This window comes from Melospiza georgiana, chromosome 11, assembly GCF_028018845.1.
Source record: "Melospiza georgiana isolate bMelGeo1 chromosome 11, bMelGeo1.pri, whole genome shotgun sequence".
Classification (NCBI taxonomy): domain Eukaryota; kingdom Metazoa; phylum Chordata; class Aves; order Passeriformes; family Passerellidae; genus Melospiza; species Melospiza georgiana.
In genome coordinates this window covers 13,628,830-13,652,383 of record NC_080440.1, presented here as the reverse complement: position 1 = coordinate 13,652,383, position 23,554 = coordinate 13,628,830, and the positions used below count along the sequence as shown (strand labels likewise).

Below are 23,554 nucleotides of genomic sequence, written 5' to 3'. Positions count from 1 at the left end.
TTGTGATTTGTAGCAGTTTAGTTTTGAGAACAACAATTTTGAGAAGCATTTCTGGTTTTATGTGTTGCAGTTAGTTCATCATAGAAAAATAGAAAGGGAACAATGAAATAATTTTTTTAAAGATTTCATAGTTGAAAAGAGAGAAGGGCATAACTTCTGTCAGCATTCATGGATAAAGATTAGTAACCCTCCACAGTTCAGGAGTTCAGAAACTGTTTCAAAATTGGTTATGCTTATGAATTTATTTAATCTAACTTCAAAATGGGATTCTAATGAAGGAGAATCATTGAGAAATAATCTGCAACCCTTAAAAAGTACATGAAAAGAGAAAATATCTCAGAAGCTAAAATAACTACCCTACCCCTCTGGATGTTTGGTTGATTTTTTTTCTTGAAATTGTTATTTTCAGCTTTTGTTTTTACCTCTCCTCTCCATTTCTGTTCCTTTTCCCCCTTATTTTTTGTTGAATTCTTCTTCATCCATTCTGTTTCACCTTTCCTTTACTCTATCTGTAGCAACCAAACTTGAAAGAATTTATTTGGGAATATCAGTTCACTGAAATTATAATATCATTTGTCGAGAAAATTACCTTGTTAGGTAACTTGAGAGATAGTTCAGTGACTTATTTTAAAAAAAATTACTGTGAGGTAAAAACCATTTCTTTTTCATCTCTCAACTTTTTCTGTGTAATTTATAGCATTAGTACCACTGAATATACAAAACATAGAGCTTATGTTTTGGGGACCATTTTGAGGTTTTTTGTGATTGTGTTATTTGTTCATCTCCTGTTTCATGCCCTCTTTTTATCCATGTTGCATTGTGATATTCTGGGTCAGGCATTTCATCTTTCTCATGTTTATGTGTGTTGGGAAAATTCTAAGGATTAGTTCCTTAACTGGGAGAGCCTCAGTTGAGCTGTGCCTTGGAACATTATAATTGCTTTATCTAAAGATTGCGTGCTGCCCTTGACCTGCCTGTTTATGTGCACACAGACACTTTTCCACATTTAGGGCTAAATTCTTCTAAAAAACACCCTTGAATGGTGTGAGTGTACCAGTTCTCACTCTGTGCTCATAATTCATTCCATGTAAGTGCATGCAGATAACTCCCAATTCCCTGCAGGATAGCCACAGCTTGGGAAGCATTTACTTGCTCCAGCAAGGATTTGAGAGCATGGTTGCTCAAATGAAAATATATTGGCATTTCTATTCAGAATGTCATTATAAACTATTAAGCTGAAATTGTTAATCATGCTAATGTTGAGACTCATTTGTAGATAACTGCTCAGTCATTAAAATTTTTTAAAAGGGATCTTTTGCCTCCATATAAAAAAGTTGCAGTATTACATGTGGTTTTTATGTTTTTGCCTGCAGAGTGTTAAGGAATTTCTTCCATTGTGCTTCAACCCTTTGGGGACCTCTTAAAAAAAAAAAATCCAACCAATTCCCCCCTCAAAACACAAAAAACCCCATGAAACATTTGCATTCAATTTCTTCATTCCGATAATTTGTGTATATCCACTAATATGTCATTTTGTGGAGTTGGACTTATTATTGGCTTTCCTTCATAATGGCGTTGAGATACTTTAAGCAAACTGTGGTTAAGGACTTTTATGTAGAAATTGCAGCACATGCTTGTATTTTTTTCATTTCATGTACCAAAATTTTAATTTTTTTATTTAGTTTTGTGAGGGCAAAGCACAAAATGTGCTTACGTATTTGCTTCTACAGCTTCAAGGAAAAATTCCTGTCAGTAGACACTTTACTTCTTTGTCATTGAGTTTCTTGTAGAGAATGTTGCTGAAATGTACATTAAAAAAAAAAAAAAAGTAACAACTGAAATCTTAATGAATAATTCAATAAAATAAAATGCAGTACTTTTCATTTCTGAGCTGCTCTTGTTACCAGATGTTCCTACTATTGCCCATCTTATGCTTCTCTAGTTATTTCTTATATGGGGGGATAAATCTTAGTTTAAATTTATTTCACTGAGGCAAAAATATAATTGAAACACATTGGGATCAATACAAACTATATAAGAAGCCATGAATTATTTTTCTAGCCCGCCAGGTACTGATATCTAATATCACTGGTATCTCATGAAATGCTATAATAATTTTTCTTTTGATGATTAAGTAAGTATTTCAGCACGAAAAGAAAGACATGGTTTCCTTCTCCATGTATTCTTTTCTGTATGAAGAATTTTTTTGATCCTTTCACGTTTTTACTCTCAAGCTCATCAGTCATGAACTTTTGTATCAGGTGAACACAGAGTAGTAATACACCTATGCCTTTATTATAAAGGAAAATAAAGGTAATGCATTGAATTAGAGTAGTTATTTTACATAAAAGGCCTTTTTCATGTTTGAAAAATGAGGGCTGTATTTGTAAAATCCTTTCAGGAGGTCACTAGCACGCTGATTAAAGTTGGGCTTCTGAGAATGTTCAAATGTGTACGGATTTATTTCAGCTGCTATAAGGCTTCCCCTTCAGAGGAGAAAATTTGTGTTATTTCCCTTTTTAGATTCTAAAGACAAAGATTTGGGGCTCAAATGAAGGTTCACTTATGTTGCACATTGCAAGGTCTGTTCTTGGTACTATTCAGATAGTGCAGGAGTAGTGGGAACAACAACACAGATGTTCACAGTTCCATTTGAGATGTTTTCCCTCAGATCCCCCTCCTGCAGCAGGTTGGGATGCATTGTTATGTTTGGGTTCTTTCACCCCTGTACGTAGGAAGGTGAGCTCAGACCGGTCCAGTTCTGGTTTGATTTGCTCAGTGTTGGACCCAGCTCAGTTCCAGTTTGGGTCAGATGGGTTTGCTGTGACCAGCTGGGTTTTCATGGGACAGGATGTTTAAAGCTGGAACCAGCCAAATGTCAGGGAGCTACTCCCAGCACAGGGCTCTGGGAAGGTGACCTCTGCTTCTCTGTATCAACTGAGGCATCAGGAGTATTTCCAGCTTTAAATTGTATGTTTGAGATTGTGGTTCTGCACCAAAGAAAAGTCTGGAGAGCCTCCCCACGGGGTGTGCAGGGAAGGGGCAGGAGCCTGGCAGAGACCCTGGGGTTTTTGGGGCTGGTGCTGGTTGTGGGTGAGTGAGAGATGGGATGGGGCAGGGGGAGATGGGATGGGGCAGGAGGAGATGGGATGGGGATGGGATGGAGCAGCTGGGGAATGGGATGCGTCGGGGGAGATGGGATGGGGCATCTGGGGACGGGAGGGATCAAGGGGAGATGGGATGGAGCCAGGGGGAAATGGGATGGGGCAGCTGGGGGTGGGATGGATCAGGGGGAGATGGGATGGAGCAGCAGAGCAAGGCTGGGACTCTGCTGCTCTGCAGACCCAGTGAGCACAAACCCTCCCTGCAGCCACCGGGGCTCTGCTCAAACTGTCAGCGTTCTGCTCAACCATTTGTTCTGCATTGGCAACCCGAAATATTTTTCTTGGTTCAGTTTCCATTATAGCTCAAACTGTATAGCAATCAATATGAATTCTGATTTCATTTTGATTTATATCCAAAGAGTTGATAAATGTGCAAACTGTTATGAAAAGGGAGGAAAAAAATGTGTGCATGGCTGCCCGCTCTGTGTATTGTTAATGAGAGTCTGGACCTCGCTTTTTGACGTAAAATATGTGAAAACATCCATGTGTACCAGTGTCTGATAGAGCAAAGAAAATAAAAGACACAGAGTATTCTTTGTTTGATTTTGGCTTGTACATATATGAATGCTCAGATAGATTAAATGCAAGCTAGAAGGCATTTCCTCCATGGTTAAAATACTCTGAAGTATAAAGAATGCTGAGTAAAACCTTAGAAAGGGTATAATGTCAATCCCCAATCTCTGCAGCAAACCCCTTTATGAATTAAATGGTTCAGGTAGCTGTGTTTTGGTGCAACCCTGTTTTTTTCCTGTCAGATGACAATGGTGAGGAAAAATAACTGCTACAAGGAGTTCTGGATATGCTTAAGAGGGCAAAAATCCTACTGAATTGCTGCCATTCAGTAAATGTTACTTCTGTAATTGCAGAAAAATCTTATGATAATGTACCACGTTAAGGTAGTACTTCAGTCTGCTTGGTAAACAAACCTAGTCTATATTTTTCTTATGATTTATAGTTGATGTGTAATTTAGAAATTAATTTTTATGTCAGTTTCTTGAAATCAAGTGCATTATTGGGGAATTACTCCTGTTTGCTGTTATGGAAGATTTGAAAAGCACTCCTAAGTGCAAAATAAAGTCCATGTGAAATCAACTTTATTTATTTCAGAATGGGAGATACAGAAAGCTGAGCACTGGTGAAAAAAGAGACTTTTTTATTTCTGTATTTATTAATAAGTGTGCTGTTTTTAGAGTTTTGTACCACCATCAATGGGTACTGAGGGTTTAAAAAACATGGTCTTTTATTTCTTTTTTTTTTAAATCTAAATCATTTATTTCTATTCAGTGAAGTAAGACAGCAGATAAATTGCACAAAATGCTTAAACAATCTTTATTTTTATATTGGGTTGTAAAGTTGTTTTCTGTTATTTCAAAGACACACTTTTTTTTTTTCAGCGTCTTGTTGAAGCTGCAGAAGATGCTTACCTGAAACATGAATTTGATGCTGACTTACAGGTAGGAAATAATTATTTTCTTGAATGGTTTATCATCAGAGTATAACTAACGGTTTATACAACAGCTTGCTTGAAGAAAGCCAATCATGTGAGTAATAGAACGATGCTGATTACAGAAAATGGAATTAATGAAGGCTGGCTCAGTATTTTGACAGGTTATGTACTTAGTGCTGGTGTGTTGGGACACCAAGCAGGTGGCTTTTACCCTTTCAGAGATTTCATTTAAATTCCCTTGCATATCTGTGGAGATCACATTTTAAACCCAGCAATTCCCCTCGTGTTGTGTCGCTGCTGTGTGCTGGTGAGGAGCTGCTCTGCTGAGAGTCGAGTTTGCAGATGGGGAGGGACCCACAGGGATGGGATTAGCTTGACCTTGGTTGGTGCCAGTGGTTTGTGCTGGGATCTTGAGCAGAATTGCCTTTTCTCTTTCCTAGGAGCCCTTAGAGCTGCGCCACCGCTGTGTGCTCCCTTTAGGAATAACACTGGAATGGAGCAGCACCGTGGCAGCTCACAGCTAAAAATGGTTAAAACAAAAGCCTTTTCCTGAATAAGACATATAATTAAATGAGACACATAATTAAAAAAAAAAAAAAGTTGATTTTAGAAACCGAGTAATTTAACCTTAAAAGTTTAACAGAAAGTCTTATTTAATGCTTAGGTGAGTAAATACCTCCTTATCTTTAATTGAATACCTAGATCCATGGTTTCTGGAATGATTGTGGTTTTTTTTGAATGTTAAGTGGAGTTTTGTTTTTGTCTCTCCCCAGTTTTAATTTTAAAACCTTCTGTCAATATTTGCCATAAGTCTATTTTTAAATTTTGGGCTTAAAGAATTAAAAGAAACAGAGACTTTTTCCATAGACAGTTTCCCATACGTGTATCCAAGAAATAAACTGATCTTTTAGGTATTGTTTTCAGATTTTGTTTTCAGATTTTTTTTTTTGTTATTTCCAGTAATCACAAACCACTTTATTTTAATGAAAATATGATGCAAATTACTGATTTCTGTGCAGAAAGGAAGCAAAAAATAGAGTCAACTTATCAGAACCAAGCATAAAAATATTGAGTTTAGAAGGCTGTGATACTGACATCTGTCAGCCCAAGCTGGAGTGAGGATAAAATGAGCCCACTGAAAATGATCATTCACATTATTGTTGTATATTTGAGGAGTGCTGAGTTCTCTATTCAAATGCTTTAGAGTTCTATTATACCCCTGCCTTGCAGAGGTGCGCAGCGTTTCATTTTGTTGAACTTTAAGCCTTGGAGAAATAGGAACCATTGTCTGAATAAACCAGAAACACACTTGATAGAAGATGTTTCAGAGGGCTGCAGTAAATGCTCCTCCACTGCAGGACGGTTCTCACTTTGGCAAAGTCCTTCATTTGCTATCTCTGGCGATATTAACACTTTGAGAAAGCCAGTTAAGAGCCATTTGTGTCAGCAGCATTAACAGGACAATCAAATCTTTGTGTGGAGCTCTGTTGTTTATTACTGTCACGGTCCATTAAAGCTAATCAATTGTTAATCTTGGTTCCAGCGACCCCTTTGCAACCCTTCCTGGGTGATTGTTGTTCTTTATCAAAAATCTCATAATACCATCTGCTCAACAGAAAGTAATGGCCAGGATGATTTGATAGTGTACATTCAAGTGGAAGGGGACAGGAGGCTTATATAATGTACAGTGTATACAATTCTGCTATCAAAGAGGAATTTCTTGGCATTTGTATTGCTTTGGCCGACGTGTGGAAGACAGGATTAAATGCTTTGAATTGGTGATATGTGATACAGCATCAGCCTGTGCTCTTTGTGCACAGATACTCAGCAAATTCAGAAAGCAAATAAAGAAAGTGGTTTTCTTGCTTAGGAGAATAACAATAAAGTGGGTAACATCTTCTGCTAGGAGATGTTCTGCTTAAAAAAAAAATCCAATAATTTATAATTATTGTTAACTGAAATTTGACCTCCTGATCTTTTACTAGCTCTGGGCTTGAGAGTGTGTTTTGTAAGATGTGAACTGCCTTGTTATGGTCTCGAGGACAGCATAGATAATATTGTTTTAGCACATAAAAATGATAGAAGGGAGAAATAAAATAATATTAATATTTTTATTGACTGTAGAAGAGCACCAAGTTAAAGAAAATAATAACTCTAAGAGTTCACCTTTTAGACTGCTGGTATTCTCTTCAGCAAAGCTGAAACTGTATTACTTGGTTGGACTAAACCTGATCCCTTCTGGGCATTTTTCTTAGTAACATTATTAGTTTTGTCCTTAGTTATTCCATAAGTATTCTAATCAATAAACTGTAATTCTGTGTAATGGTCTAAGCACTCAACTATCTATCCCTGGATTGAATCTATTGGCACCACTGACCTTGTAGTTATAAACATAAATAAAATTCCCAAAGAATTGAAAGAAATAAATCAAAATGGGTGATGTGATGTTTAACTCATCAGCATTATACACTGCATGTTTGAGTAATGGCCAAACTATGAATCAGTGAGAGCAGACCTTAAATCTTTACTTTGCAATATTTGGGGTTTGGGAGATTTTTTTTTTCTTCTATTAGGGATGTGAGGTTATAAGGAAATAACCTTCTAAATGCTACTTATATTTGAGTCTCAGTCCAGGGTTTTCTTACCTCGTGGGTAAGGATGCAAGTCATTCTGTATTATTAAATATTATTTTCAAGTTTATAAGTGGAATTTCTTTAGTCATGCCTAATGCATTTGGGGATGTAAAATAAGTTACCATTTGTATTACTGCAGCAAGTTGCCCTGTCACAATATATTCAAAGGTGTAAAGAATTGCTTCCTTTACATGGGAATGTCTCTGTGCTCACCTTTGTTTAAAATGAAGCTGTTTCCCTGATTTTGTCACTTTAACATAATGGAAAAACCCCCCGGCATAGAGGTCAACTGCTATTTTCAGATACCCAGGAAGGGGACAGAGTATTGGCTGTTGCAGGTTTTGAAGTGGTTCTACAATCATCCTTTAGATTCCTTGGCTTAGCTGTTTGCTACAGAAAAGATTTCGCAGAAAGATAATAAAGAGGGTACCATCTTCTGCTAGGAGATGATTTATTTAAAAAAAAAAATCCAAATTATTTATAATTATTGGTAACTGAAATTTGGCCTCTTGATCTTTCACCACCTCTGTGCTTGGGGGTGTTTCCTGAGCTGTGAACTGCCTTGTTGTGGGTCACAGAAACACTGAGGGGTTTGGTGTGCAGACCCCTGGAAGAGGCTCTGAAGTGGAAAACTCTTCCCTGGAGCTGCCACATACCTGAGAATTTGCTGCTCACTGTGTCACCTGTGTCACCTGAGCTGAGCTCTGTGCACACAGACCTGCACAGAGCCAGGGCAGGACCCCTCTGGCAGGGCTGGGCTTTTTTGGGCTCCCATGATCTCAGAGAGGGTGCCCAGCAGTGGGGCTGGTGCTGGGCTTTGCTCCGTGCAGCAGCAATAAGAAGTTGCGCTTTGTTTCTTACAAACAAACAAAAAAAAACCCCATTAATTTTAGAAGAAAGATTTATAATAACTCAGTCCCTACCCAGCTTTTGTACTTCTGACCCCAGTGACTGGAGAAAGTTATATAAAATTTTGTCATGACTACTTGTTCATTTGCTGACTGATTTCACTACAAACACACATCTGCAGGGTAGTTCTTTTATTTTCTGTGTGTTAATTAAGTTCATTAGTTCATTTGCTTTACGTTCCTGCCGAGTTTTCTCTGCATGTGTGTGATGTGGTGATAAAAAAGCAAGGTTATTTCTTTCTGCTGGAATCAAGGCTGGTGCACAGTTGATGCACCGGAATTACCAGATTTTATGTTTCTGATTGTTGTAGTTTTACTTCCTGCATAAGACAGCAGAGATTCAAGTGCCAATGTGTTAAGGTGGTTGACCTTGTTTCAGTTTTATGCCTGAAGACTAGAAGAGGATTAATCAAATAGTTTTTAGGAAAGGATTAGTTTCTTTTAAGAATACTCTTAAAGTTAATTTAGTGGGATAAAAAAGGAATACTGGTGTAAGGCTGTTTTTCATTACTCATTTTTCTAAGATCTATAACATATGGCTGAGCCTTAAGGAAAAGGTTTGCAAAACCATGCCAGAGTTAGGTACCTGTCTGCCAGATTTTGCTGTCTGTTAACTCCAAATTGCATTTCATGTCCTTGAAAAATCACATCCTTACTCTCCGACTATGTGTGTTGGCTACATAAAAAACCTTGTGAAATCAGCAGATGGAGGGTTAAGGGGTTTCCAGTGGTTTACACATGTGAACAATGCACTTTTTTATACAAAAAGAAAGACTTCAGATGTTTAGGAGAAAGCACAAATAGTAAAGGAGGGCTGAGGAACACAATTAGTCTAGTCCGTGTGATTTGCACTTCTGGGTCTAATCCTCCAAATGTTAATATTACTCAATAGTTTATTGTTTAAGGAGAGCTGTCTGACTTTTTCTAATTTTGCAATTTAACTGTTAAATACAGATCCTAAATAAAATAAAATGTATAGATATAAAATCATAACCTAAATTGATGGTACTTTAAAAAAATCTGACCTAAATATTCATTTAGTATAATGATGCCAGGCAAAAATTTATGAAGATGGATTATTAAATGTTTAGGGATTTAATCAGCATTTAAACAAACAGATGATAATTACATTGATATCAGGTACTGAAAAATACAAGGACAAAAAATAATTGAGAAGAATTATTCCACATAATCTTATGAAACTCCTGTTATAACACATGCATTACTTTTATGTTAGTACTTCAGACAAGTCTGTTTGTGCATTTATAATCTCACGAATATTGCATGAAGCACATGATAACTAAATTTACAGTCTATTAATATTTCTGGCTGTTAGAATAATTTCCACTAGTCTGAATTCAGCTCTTAAAGGGTCCTGGACATGCACAATGGGAAAGGGAAGCCTGTTGGACTTCAAGCACTTGTAACCAGCAACTGAAATGACTTTTTGAAAAGTGCCTTTAAAATAGCAGTGCCACATCTGAAGTTTGACATACTTCATGTATTATTTATTCAAGCTGCATATTTTCTACATCAGAATTCAGCCTGTTTAAACTCCAAGCCTGGAAAGAGCCTGAATTCCTTTTTAGACTTTGAAACATTCTGCAGGCCCAGGTGCTCTCAGCTCTGTTTGGGTGGGATGTGGACGCTGCAGCTGGAGCTCCCAATAAGGGAAGAGGAGGAAGGGATCCCTGGGAGCTCACACAAATCTGAGCTGGAAACTGAGGCTGTAAACTTCTGCACAGCTCCTGCACAGGTAGCTGCAGAGCACTCCAGGTTATCCATCAGTGAAATCTGGAGCTCTGTCCCCAGGTGCCTCAGCCAGGCTCTGATCTCAAGGGTTCATCTCCATCTCACTCCGACCCTCAGGCTCTCTCTGGCTTTGCCCACCCAGCTGGAGACACAGTTTGGATACAGCTAGGATGCAAAATGCTGCCAGGACCTGCACAGGTGTGGTTCTTATTCTGAAGAGTTTGAATTTTCCCATACTGATCAAAAGATAAGGGAGATCAAGGAAAGGCAGTAAGCACAGAATTCAGAATGCCCTTAAAAACTGACTGCATCACCAAAGGCCCAAACTCTTAAGAATTACAGTGCACTTTAAAAGCTAAAAGGAAGGGAAAAGTGCACAGAAATGTGAGTGCTTAGTGACTAATGAACTATAAGACTCAGCAAGCCACATTTAAATCATAAAAGCATCTCTTAGAGTTTTTATTTGGTGTTAGTTTAGTTTTTCCTTGGTATTTTTTCTTTCATAAAATACTTCAGGTTTTTTTTCTGAAAGAGATAAAAGGTTCCTCTTTGCAGTTCTTAGTTTTGTATTATTCTTATTGATTTCTGTGAGCTCAAGTTAAGGACTTCCCAACTGCTCTAATACTGCAACAAATTGATTTTCAGATTTTTAGCCCTTTCAGTGGAGAGCATTTTAGCTTGTCGGCTCTTTCCTATTTATTTGTTGAGGTTTCCAAGAGGAAAACTGAAATGGCTGTGAAAATATTGGGAAAAAGAAATTAAAAAAAATTTTAAAATGCAGCAGAATTAATACACAAAGTAATCTTCAGAGGAAGACTTCCACTTGGCCTTTGCTCTGCATGCATGGCAGGGATTAAGTTTCAGAAAGGGAGTACAGAGAAAGAGGGGCCATGCACCTTTTTGGTTATTTTAATTTCAGAGCTTTTATGTTTTCTGACTCTGTGGCAAGGGAAGAGTAAAAGAGAAACAAGGTTCTGTGAAACCAGACTAGCAATATTTTAGCTCATCTCCTAATGATAAATAACTTCATTTATCATTTTTTGTGCTTTGGAGTTTTTTAGTTTGGGGGTTTTTGAGCACTGCGGGAATATTTTGGATGTTTGAAGACAATAATGATCAGTGGATAATTTCTATTACTTTCCTTCCTCCCACATATTTATCTTGCTAAGAACTGTGCTCTCTTACTACAAACAAATCAAATGTAAATAACTAGAGGGATTTTACTTTTGTTGTGAGTGATTTTTAAAGTTTGTTGATAACTTCTGTTGACAAGGAGTGACTTTGAGCACAGAAGAGCAGAGTTTAACTCTCTGTCTCAGAAGCAGAGATGCAGGAGAGGTGATTTTTCAGCAATTTTTAAATTTGATGTGGTTCTGCAGTATCTTTAGTATGTGGTTCTGGGCCCATCCAAAAAGAGCAGTAATTCTCTGCTTGCCTGGCTCAATAGCTGTCCTGTATACTCAGGGCTTGACAGCAGAGGAACTGGCAGCTCTGGGCTGACTTTGTTACTGCAAATAATGTTCTCTGCTTCTGAGGAAGTCTGGCACAGGTTTCTGGAGGTTGGTTCTTCTCACTTCACCTACAGGACTTGTCCTCTTGGCACCCTTAAGTCAGAAGTTTTTACTCTTGCCAGACATTTCTGGGTTTACCCTTGCCAACCTCTCCCAGAGCTGCAGTCTCTATCTGAAGTGTGTGAGGTGTGCACTGAAGAACACTCCATAAATTCAGCTCTACCCATCAAATATGGACTCAGTGCTTTTTCCTCCTGATACCTGCTGTAAAAAATTACTGAAACCTCAAACCTGGAGTTGCCAAAGAGCTGCATGACTGGCTGATAATGCTGTTTTCCTGAGATTTTACCTTTTATATTTATGTGGTCCTTTGTTATCCTTGCTTGCTACCAGCAATGAGAAGGAAATAACTTTATCATCCCACGAGTGTTTTCAAAATTTCAAGTTCTCTGATTAAATATTGAGACACCCCAAAGGTTTTCCTGAGCAAGAGAAACTTCTGCTTAGGAGCAGCTCATAATCACATAGGTGGGGCTCTCAGGATATGAGCAACCTGTTCCAGTTGCTTCTCTAGTGAATATTAAATTATTTGTATGATGTGAAGCAATTCAGCAGAAGAGTTAGTGAGGCACTCAGCTCAGGAAAGCCTGATGGATGGGGCAGTTGTTTTGGATCTCAGAGGCTCTAGCCTGAGTGTCTCTCCTGCATGGTTCAGAGGACAGCTTTGAACAGCAGCACAGATCTTTTCCTCTCTGGCATAATTCTGCAATAAAGAAATGTGTTTTCCAAAACTAAGAAGATTACCAGGTCACATCTAACGGCACCAAGAAGATGGAACAGAAAGTATTTGCATGCAGACAGTACCTGTACAGTTTTTCCTCTCCCATTCTCAAGTCATTAAAAATCTCCAGGTTGGGTTTTTAATGCTCTTTGTATGCATCTTGTAAGTATTAGAGACACTTTCAAAAGAAGTAAAAGCTTAAATTCTTGCATATTCACACAAACTCATGAGTTTTATAAATAAAACTGAAATGCTATTTAGAATAGTGATAAAACAATTTGTTGTTTGCAACACAGAATTCTTTCAATTATTGTTTTTGCAAGGCAATTCTTTAATTTATTCCAATAGAACTGAGGAATGAACAAGCATGTTCAGATCAGAGGATAATGATGTACCAGAAGAAATCAGTCACGTGAAAATAGATAAATTCATTTTCAAGCAGGTAATAGGGAGAAAAAGGAGAGAGACAGTATGAAATGAACATCCAGCAGAAAATCAATAACAGTACTTAATCCTTAAAATTAGAGTGAAATTTGTCATATCAAACTGGGAGTGAAGGTAAACTTGCAAGAACTTTACCTGAGACTCCAAAACAATTTACTCTCAAAATGCCCAGGGCTCCTTCCCAGACTGTCCAAATCAGAATAGATTCAGGCAATATTTTTGCTTTCTCACCCAGCCAGAGCAGTGTGCACTGTGCAGTGCCACAGTCTGAGCAGCTGGAGGCTTTCCTGCATTTCAGACAGCCTGGCCTTTGGGCAGAGATGATCCCACCCCAGGCCCTGCCCTGGGCACGGATGGACCTGTAGGCAAAACAGATTAAACAAGGCAGGCTTTGTTTTGGGAAAGGAAGGATGTGGAGGATGCAGAAGAAAGCAGAAACAGTGCAGAAAAAGGTTAAGTGTCAGAAGACTGTGAAGTGCAGGAAAGAAGGCTGGAGAAGGAGAAATACCTAAATAAAGTGTAAAGGCAAAGCTGTTAAGTGTTAATATTCAAGTGTTTCAAGAGTACTGACAGTAATCTTTTTGCAAGTCTCTCTATGAGCCATTACCTTTGCCTAAAGTGAGACTGAAATGGAGAAACTATTTTCAACTACTTTAAAAAAACCCTTTGGAGAGAACAGAAGTGAGGTAACATTCAAATAAAGTTTTAAAACAGGTTTCAGGGAAGTCAGGCAAAACAAGTGTGCACTGGGAGTGAGGGAGAAATGCTGCATAGATGAGGAAAAAAGATCACAATGTTATTGAAAAACACGAACTCCTTGAGATTGCTGCAAACCTTGGAGAACTTGGCTTATCGTTGTCAGAGCAGACAGAGATGATGTGTTTAATAACATGTCTCTCATAGATGTTTATGGGCCCATCAATTTCCAATTCTAACTAACCAAGAGAGCAGCTAAAGAGCCAGAAAAATGACATACAAGGTGAAGTTAGAGCTGCCCGTGCTTAATGTTTGGCATATTGGTGATAACAAACAGGAATTTGACATTGAAATTCGCTTCATAGGAGGCAGTTTTTTGTCTTCTTTTGTTCAGATTTGTGGCCTTGAAAATACTGGACATCCCTCTCTCACAGAAAAAAAAAAGAAAAAAAAGAAAAAAAAAAGCTTGTCATGTTATGAAAATGCTTTTTAATTAGCTTTTAGCTCTGTGCTGCAACAAGGTCAGCAGAGCTCTGAGCGCTGTGCCTGTGCCCTCAGCACTGGTAAGAGCAGGGTTCACACTGGTAGTCACACTTACTCCTACATCCCAGTCCTGTCAAGGTCTCTGAGAATGTTTTAAGAAAATGACTTCCCTTGGTTTAAGTGATGCCAAAGGCAAGTGAGAGATCTGAGGAGTTTGATCCTATCAAGACTGTTTTTGCAAAATTCTGTTCTGGTTTATCTTTCCTTTATCCGTGGATGTTCAGCGCATATCTGACAGCACAGGGAGGAGGTGATGTACAGGGATTGTTGTTTTCTGATTTGGTAAGTCTTCTACAAAGGCACACTCAGCCTCTCATCAAAGCTTTGTGTCTGAGATGTGTGTTCTGCCAGGATCATGTGTTTTCTGAGTTCCCTGGAAAGCATATTTTAGAAAAACCTACTTGAAACCTCTATTTAATTCTGTATATACTTGTGCTTCTAGCAGAAACTAAATGCAGGTACAGAATGTTGAAAGTGCAAGATGCTGAGGTGCTTAGGGGAACAGGCAGAGCTGGAGTTAATGCTTTTATTTATAAGGCTCATTGGTCAATGATACTGAGATCTCCTCCAGGAAAAAAAAGATCCTTAATTCACTCTTACAAAATTCAATGCCCTATTGTTCTCACTTTTCTGAAGTCACTGTTTATAACATTGCTCTCCTCTCCCCTCTGAGGAATAATATAATTTATTGGAGCAGTTCATTCATAGTCTATGTGATATCTATCTTTTGGGACAGAGATACCTTTTGCATGATGTACACACTGTTAACTTCAAACTCTTCCTGTTTGCTTTATGTGCAAGGGCTCATAATCAGGAATATTTATGCATCCTGGTACCCAGTTGTGCTGTGCTTGCTGTTTTCTGCTCTTCATAGAAAATTAAACTTTTTTTCTTTTTGGCTCACACCTACCTGAAAAGCAAAAGATTTGAGAATATTACCCAATGGATTTATGATTACTAGGCAGATAGCCAGTAATAAGCAGTGATATCTGATACTACAGCCCAGACATTCTCTGCTTTTTTCCACCTTTTTCCTATTATCTCTAGGTTTAATAAACTATAAATGGGAGACATAAATGGCAGACCATCTTTTCTCTTTTTGTGCTTTTTTTTTTTTCTTTGGAGGTGCTTGGTGATGAGATTAAGTTAAGGGTCATATATTCTTCCAGCCTAGTATTTAGGAATAGGCAAATTATTGAAAAGGGTGGAAGTGATCTAGGCTTATTCATTTTTGTGGGAAAGCAGCTTTTTTTTGCTACGCAACAATCATTTTAAATGGAAATAACAGTATTATAGATAGAGATTTAATGAATATATATGAGAAAGGCACGATAGGAGTCACTAAGTAGTTCAGGGCTCTAGATGAGGTCATGTTTCTGACTTGTGTAGTATGAAAGTGAGTAAATCTTAGATGATCATAGTAGAAATATTTCCAGGGTATTGTACATACTGCTTATTGTAGGAAAAAAATATTTTTTGCCTCTGGCTTAGAAGAAAGATATTGAGTGAAAATGCATTTGTACCTTAACGTTTCCAGTGCATGTATTGTGTCTTTGTTTCTGGATCTCACATAATTGCTGACTGTGAAATTAAAATATCAAGCTCATTATTTCGATCTTGAAATATAACTTGCTGTAGACTTATGCTTTTGTCTCTAATTGTAGTGTCCATGTGTTGAGCTTCATTAACTTGAAACAGAAGGAGCCCCCACTTTTGTGTTAAAGTTAATTAAACCTGGTAATGGTTATTGTCTGAAAATTTTCTGGGTTCAAGTAGGTTATTTTACTTCTGTCTCTATTTTCATGCATCATTTCATCAGTTGTGATTTGTCAATTCATAATATACAGGATTTGCCTGGACTCAGTGGACTATGGGGTTTTTTAATCATAAAAATACTCTTGCATGTTTAATTAATGCATAGTTGGAAGCTTCTCCTTGTGAAACAGTCACTGGTGACTTTTAAACTCAGATTATAAAAAAAATTGGAAAAACAAAAGCAATTATTTTTCCATGGATAATAGGTGACAGCACAGCACACAATAGATTGATGTCAAGGGCCACAGTTAATGACTTTCAGGTCTTTTTAATATAAAACCTGAAGATTTCAAAATTCTACAAATCTATGATGTGTAAAACCTTCAGACTTAGAAATGCAGCCCTCTGAGCTGCACTCCACTTGGATGTGGGGCCATGGCTGAGAGGATGAATTAAAAATGCACATTTAAATGCATGTACAGTTTAGTATTTATACTTCAACAATTTTGTTCAGAGTTCTGCAATTCAGCTTTAAGTATAATGCCTGATGTGCACATCTGTGTCACTAGTTTTTGTGGGTTATGCATTGTGGGAGATGTACTCCTTAAAAAATACCCCAAAACACCTCCTAGTGAAAGACCCTGCCTAAGATCAGGCTATGGGTTTGCTCAACAAAGCTAAGTGATTAAGTGCATGAAATAAAAGTTTGGAAGATGCACTTGCCTATGGGATAAAAGCAATGGTCTTTTCCTTGAAAAATCATGCACACCAAGCTCAAATAAGTGTTTTGTTTGTTTCATTAAAAAAGAAAAAAAGGGCAATGTTTAAATAACAGTAGTTTTATTTAATATCACTTTTCATGCATTTTAGATTTTGGATTTAAACCATCAACTGTTTAGCTAAAGCTTTCAGGCTATTCAATTAAGATGTAAAAAAATAACTACATTAAATCTTATTCTGTGTCCAGTTAGCTTTTTGAAATGAGGAGCATGTGTTCAGAGAAATATTGCTGTGCATCCAGAAGGTGCCAACCAGAGATATTAAGGAAAGGTTTAATGGATATTCTGTGCTGTGTGAAGCTGCTGCTGACAAAGTCAGCTCAGGAGCTTTCAGCATCATGTGCAAACCAGAATTCTGCAGCAAAGAAGAGATGAGCTGGGGGGATGTGCTGTGTTGGAATGGACCATGGAGGCTTTGGGTATAGGGATGGCAAAGGCCCAGCTGGTTGGCAGCAAGCTGAGGAGATTTGGTGCAATTTTTATGGCATGTGGAAGCTCATGTTGGATTTGTGATTATTTTTATTTTTTTGACAGGGTGTATGAAACTGTGATGAGGTAAAATGGTCTGGACAGAGGCCCTCTGAGGTTATGAACAGCTGTGGGAGGTTTTGGAGGCTGTGAGGTCTTTCCAAGCCTTTCTGCCCAGCCCAGTGCAAATCCTACACTGTGTTTTGAAAATTTCCCTCATTTTCACTGCAAATATCTACTGAGGAAGCTCCCCAAAACTCAAATTATTATTTTTCTCCTAGGAAGACCTAAATTTCCAGGCTTTTTTAACTACATGTCAAATGTCAATAACATGAAAAGGCATAATAAGGAGGTGAAATACAAAATGGTAATGTTATGAGAAATTATTCAATTTCTATGTCCTCTCCCCTTCCCTACTCTGTTTCATCTCTTAGAATAACAATTTTCTGCAGATTTTATGGGACCTATATTCATTGGGATCTATTACAGGTTATAGAATGAGAAATCTCTTAAAGATTAATTGAAATTCAGAGAATGTGTAGCATGTATTATAAAACCACTTGAATCCTAAAATATTTTTTTAATTTTTGATCTAAGTTCTGCACTGAACTCTTTAATATAGCAGCCCACAATTAACTCCATAGATAAATGAAATTTTTTTTTTTAAGTATTATTCCTTGATAAATACTTTGCTGTGTATTTCTTCCAAATAATTTGAGTCCTTGACCTTGCTACATTCAGGCAGCACCAGCGTTCCTCTTGAGCAGGGGTTGCTGGACTTGTGGAGAAATAGAACACAGATTTTCATCTCATCTTCCCGTTTTCCCTCTGTGTGTGAGAAGACAAAACTGAGAGGTGGGATTGCTGTCAAGGCCAGTTTGGGTGGATGCAGTTTTATTTCAGCGGGGTGATTCACCTGTGTAAGCCCCTGGTGTGCTGAGATAAATCAGGGAGAGCCAGGAGGAGACACCAGGGCTTTGGGACACAAAGCTGCCTCGTTTGCTGCCTCGCCCTCACTCTTGAGGCTGCAGCTCAGCTCCTGTTTGACTGACAAGGCATTTCTGCAGTGACAAATCCTCCTCAGAGCCGCGGATGTGCTGATGGTTTCATCGCTCCTGCCGTGGTTGCTGCTCCCCGGGCGCGCTCAGCCGTGCGCAGGCACCTCTGCTCCAGGCTCCAGGTTATTCCTGACAGTGACTGGGGAATTTGGGGAGTGCTGCCCTCAGCCCAGGTGTGAGGGAGCTCCAGAAGGACAGCGTAAAATCTGTGTTTTCTGATTTGGACTTTGCAGTGCCATAAACAGTGACATCATTGTATATACACACAAATATATAATGATGAATACAGCAAATGCAGTCTTGCACATTGGCTGGAAAATACATGCTCCAGGCCCAGATTTAATAGGAACTTTCACATTCCATTGTTAGAATATAAAGCCAGCATTTTTTTGTCTATTTTGACTTTTGCATTAATAAAATGAGGTCAGGAAATCTGTTAAAGTTTATCTTTAAAAATGTTTTCAACCCAGTCACCTTGTTTTAAAAATAATTTCCGTTTGTTATCTGCGCATTTAAGTAGATTGGGTTTCCTCGTGATTGGGTCTCTGAAGGAAAGCACTAACAGATTCCTGTAATTGATTATACTTTAATGATACATAATGGCAAGTTCTGGTTTCCATTATTGTTACCCTACACGCTGGACTGTAACTGCTGAGATACCAGAATGTCTATTGATACACAATTGATTTAGTGACATTTTACTGGTTGAAATGTCCTGCATTAACCAAAACCATGTCTCCACCTCTTCAGGAGAAGTGGCCATTCACACATCCAGGGCAGGCTCTGTACAAACCTGCAGATGGTTGGTTCCCCCAGCTCTGGAAAGGACAGCACTGCTGGGGAGTGCTGCCTTCATTCCTCTGGGTTACATGGGTGATCACAGATGGGAGCTGGCTGGTCTTACTTTGCAATGTTTTGCTAATTGCGTTCTTTTCTTTTTGCTTGTTCTTTTCCAACAAGTGCTCCACCGCTTCTCCCTCCCAGTGCCACCCCTGCAACCCTCAGTGGTGAATAAGGTGGTTGATGATCTGAAGATGTTCCTGATTGGTATTAATTTATTTACGGCTGTCCCCTGATGGTATAAAACTCCTCCCTTGTGTTTGGGTGGAACATTCAAAAGCAGAGGTTGCTTTGCGGGCCTGTATGCGATGGTGTGAGCAGTGTCAGGGCAGTGAGCACAGCTGAGTGCTGATCTGTGGCTCACACCAACAAATGGAGCAGTTCTGTTCCCACCCAGCTGCCCTGCAGCCCCTGGGCACTTGGCCTGTCCTAACAGAGAGGTCACAGGGAAGTTCTGGTGAGTGATCAAACAGACAGAGCTGGCCTACGTGGGAAAAACAAATTTTGAAAAGCTAATTTAAATCTTACAATTTGAAGGTGCTGCAAAAAGCCATGGAGCTGTTGCCTTCTCAATAATTATAGAATAAGGAAACTTAATAGCTAGAACATTATAATGATGTAAAATTGGTGATGTATCTTCAAAACACTGGATAGAATCACACAGTGTGGTCATATACGGTACTGACTGAGGCTTTGCTTTGTCTTGATTTTTAATTTTCTTTACTGAGAAGAGGATGGTGCTTAAAGCTTGCAATTCTGGCAAGTTGTGCCAACAAATCTCATTATTGTGTTGCACGTCTGCAGTTACATTATCAAAGTCCTTTATTTTCCAGGAATTTAAATTTAACCTTTCTCATAGCATAGACCATGTTAAGCCAGTGACCATCCTTAACCAAAATTCAGGGGAAAAAAGAATCTGTAAAACTGATGTTTGGGCTTGGTGAATGTCAATGTCGGGCAGAATCAAAATACTTTCCAAAAATCTGAAACAATTTTGTATTTCAGTTTTAAAAATGAAATTTTATCTTTAAATTTCACTTTAAATTCTGAAAACTAAAAGAAGAAAGTCACTTCTGAAACAGACACTTAGGTAAGTTGAGCTCAAATGCAATGACTTGCCACCACACAGATTTTTTTTGTCTATTCTCTGCTGCATACACTTTGTAATGTTTTAAATGACATCACTGTATATATATGTATTAGCATTCAACACTTGGATTCTGTTTAATATATGTTAAATATTAGTTTAATGGCTTTGTGTCTGACACTGATTGCAATTCAAATCCTCCTTGCATGCTGTTCTGCTGATAGTAATAGCAGCATTTGTAATGTTCAGTCACTGGCATCCAAGTCATAAACAGTAATATCAATTAATATATACTTATGCTTGTGTGGTAACTCTGTGCAGGGATTAATAGAGGAATTATTTTTACTATCAGAAAACCATTTCAAAGAGATAAGAATGGCAAATGCAAAGCAGATGAAGTTACATAAATGGCCTTTTCAGTGGTGATATTTGAATGTTTGTAGTGTCTCACAGCAGTTTTGGAATATAATACGCAATTTAATTTCCTGTATATTTGTGTTGTAGAGGAATAGTTTTTGGACTGTGAAGGAAAATTTATGCTCTAGTGCAATGTATTCTCAGCTCAACCCCAACAATGCAAAAGAAACCTCTACACATTTCTTTAATTTAAGAAACATGAGTTCCTAATTAGTTATACATAGACAATGGAGGATTTTTCCAACTGCAAAATGATTAATAATACATAATTAAAATGGAACCTGGATCAAAAACTCATCAAGTCTCCCTAATGCCATAATACTGTACCCTGTTCCTAGGCAAGTGAGCTTCCCGCAGGGGATCTGAATGATTCTCTGGAAATGCATTCCTGCAAATGCACGGTCTACTTTCATAAGGAACTTCCAAAATTTTCATTTGGGGAACTTTTTTCCTATATTTTCAGGTTAAAAATATGTAACTCTTGAGAGTGTTAAGTAAATTTTGGAAAATATGGCTATCTATGTACACAAGGTATGAACGCGCTCTGTTAATATAGTTGGAAGTCAGGTGTAAGTAAACAAGCACACATGAAGAGCAAACCAGTATTAGTCCTACAGCTTTACTGAACATTTTGTATAAAAGTGTACCATTTATTCCTGCCAGACTAAAACAAAAATCCCACCTATTTGCCTCTAAGTAAAGATCCTAACACAGCGCCCATAAACCGAGAATAAAATCTCTTTACTCTATTCCTTAACTTGTTAACCCCCTCACACCCCCATTCCCAATTCTGCTACTGGGGACTCCCCAGACCCTCAATTCCACCCAGAGGTCTGCAATGGGAACAGAGCAGCTCTGGCCCCATCCCAGCTCTTCAATGGGCAGCAGCACCGTAACGCTGGGAGCCACTAGATGCCACTCTTGTCTCATCCCAGTACAAGTCTGAGAGTATTTATGGCTGTTTAAAAAACCCAACTGCGCCCTCCCACCCTCAAAGCCCCTTTAAAGATGTTCCTCTGGTATTTCAGATATTTTGCCTTTTTTTTTTTTTTTTTCTTAATTAAACTTACAATATGACCCTGTTGTTTATAGTTTTCCTTCCCTCCGCTGTAATGCTACGCTTGTTTATAAATATTTTAAAGCTATTCCTAGACAGTATTTTTGTTGCTGGACTCTTGCATAGCTGTGTTGTGCTCTATCTCATTTTTCTCTTTGGGTGGGATTCCAAAAATTCTGACATAAACATTCATCTATGTTTGATTGATTTCACAGCCACTTATGGTGTAAGAACCTCTAAATCTAATTTTCCAAAAAATTCTCCAAAGAACTCCACCTTTGCATTTTTTTTTTATACCAGACACAGTAGGAAGCTCTTGAAATTGTTGTATGTTCAGATTTTTCCATTGATAACCTTTTTTACTACATTTGTCATGGCATTTTCAAGAGAGTTGCCTCACTGTAGATTCCCCAGTTCACAGGATATTCTTAGCCAGGTAGTTGAGGAAGAATAAGTGTAAAAATATTCAGGTTATTTAGGACAATAGAGGAAAAAATTAAAAAATAAAGCAATCCATCCCTACAACCTTCAACATAACAAAACTGTGCACAATAGAAAACTTAAATTTCTTTTGTTGGCAAGACTGGATCTGTTCTCTTCTTTGTGTGAACTTGATATAGACCTTGTGATTTTAATACTGTTTTCCATATAGAATCAAATGTTCTTTTTGAGTTTTTAATCACTTTTATGTACTGAAAGCTACCTGTGTGGCAGCCAGAGCTGATGAAGTCACTCGCTTGAATGATAGACAGTACATAGTTTGTAGGTAACCTGCAAAAGCTTGTGAATAACATGGCAGAATAAGGATGAAAGATTATAGGTGTATAAAGACCTCTTGCACTTTCACTTAAGTTAAATTTAGTTTTATCTGAGCATTTTCTTGCACATGTGGGATGCTATGAATTAATACAAAAATTCAGAGGGATAGATCTACGGAGAAAACCTTTTGCACTCTGCTCAGTTTCTCAGAGGTGAGGGTTGTTGGTTGAGCTCTGTGGAGAGAAATGAGATTTTGCAACATCAAAATGTGAGAATAGAGGGAAAAGATGTTTGTGCATTAAAATATGTCAGTAAAAAGGATTATTTAAGTACAGTAGAGATATCTTTATTGAGTGTTGATAGACTGTATGCCAATAAAAACTATTATTCTCTTCTTTTTAAGAAAAAGCCCAGAACTATTAGTGGTTTATAGAATTAACAACCACACTGCATGCAGACCAAGGTCCAGAGCTAAGGTTGCCTGTGGAACCTTAACTTTATTGCTTCCGTATCTCTGAATAATAACTGTGCAACTTGAAAGTTCCATTTTTTTGTCATTTGCAATGGAATGATTTAATTTATTTAAGTTTCTGTGATGAACACTTAATGCCTTACACATGTAGGGAAGGGTACAGTCCGTGACTCAGTGCCTGAGTCTGTAATGCAGCCTGTCTGCACTGCTGCACTGAGGAAGCTTTTTGTGGTCATTAGCAAAGGTTGACCTCTCTGTTTGTATACAATGTCTTGACCATGCAATTGTTGAAGGGCAAGTTTAGGGATGCGGTTAAAATTGTCTGTAATTTCATTAACTGGCTGGGGACCACAGCAGTTATTTATGAAGGGTCGCTCTGTAGTTCCGTTCTCCTCTACTGTCAGATCTTTCCTTTGTAATCTCTTCCCAATAAGCTCCCCATTACTTTCCTTTCCTATGAATATTTAAGTGGTGGTGGTGAAAAGAGACCCTGTATCAGCTTTTCTGAAGCACGTCCCCACGTGGTGTATCTGGAGAATATAAAACCCTCACAGAAATGGGCAAAAGTGTTGAGTTTCCTTCTCCCCAAGGGACAATGGCTGGCAGTTCCATTTGTCAAGAGTAATTCCATTCTCTTGCTTGGAGAGCTCCATGTGAAGGGTTTGCAGATGTCAGTTTTGCTCAGGAGCCACCATCTGCAGGATCAGCAGCTCCTGGCACGGGCACACACCCTCTGAGCCCACAGCAGCTCCTCACACCACATCCATCTCCACCCCTGTGCGTCCATGTCCCACGGGAGCCCTGCTGCCCACAGTGTCCATGTCCCACTGGAGCCCTGCTGCCCACAGTGTCCATGTCCCATGGGAGCCCTGCTGCCCACAGTGTCCATGTCCCACGGGAGCCCTGCTGCCCACAGTGTCCATGTCCCATGGGAGCCCTGCTGCCCACAGTGTCCATGTCCCACGGGAGCCCTGCTGCCCACA

General features: G+C 38.5%; 1 protein-coding gene across 1 annotated transcript in view; it reads left to right on the top strand.

Moving 5' to 3' along the window:
- Positions 1 to 23,554, top strand: part of CACNA2D3 (calcium voltage-gated channel auxiliary subunit alpha2delta 3) — a 382,632-nt gene that overhangs the window by 115,851 nt on the left and 243,227 nt on the right. The window contains exon 4 of the mRNA XM_058032041.1: positions 4,559 to 4,618. Coding sequence (XP_057888024.1) covers positions 4,559 to 4,618 — 60 coding nt within the window. The remainder of the gene's footprint in view (positions 1 to 4,558; positions 4,619 to 23,554) is intronic.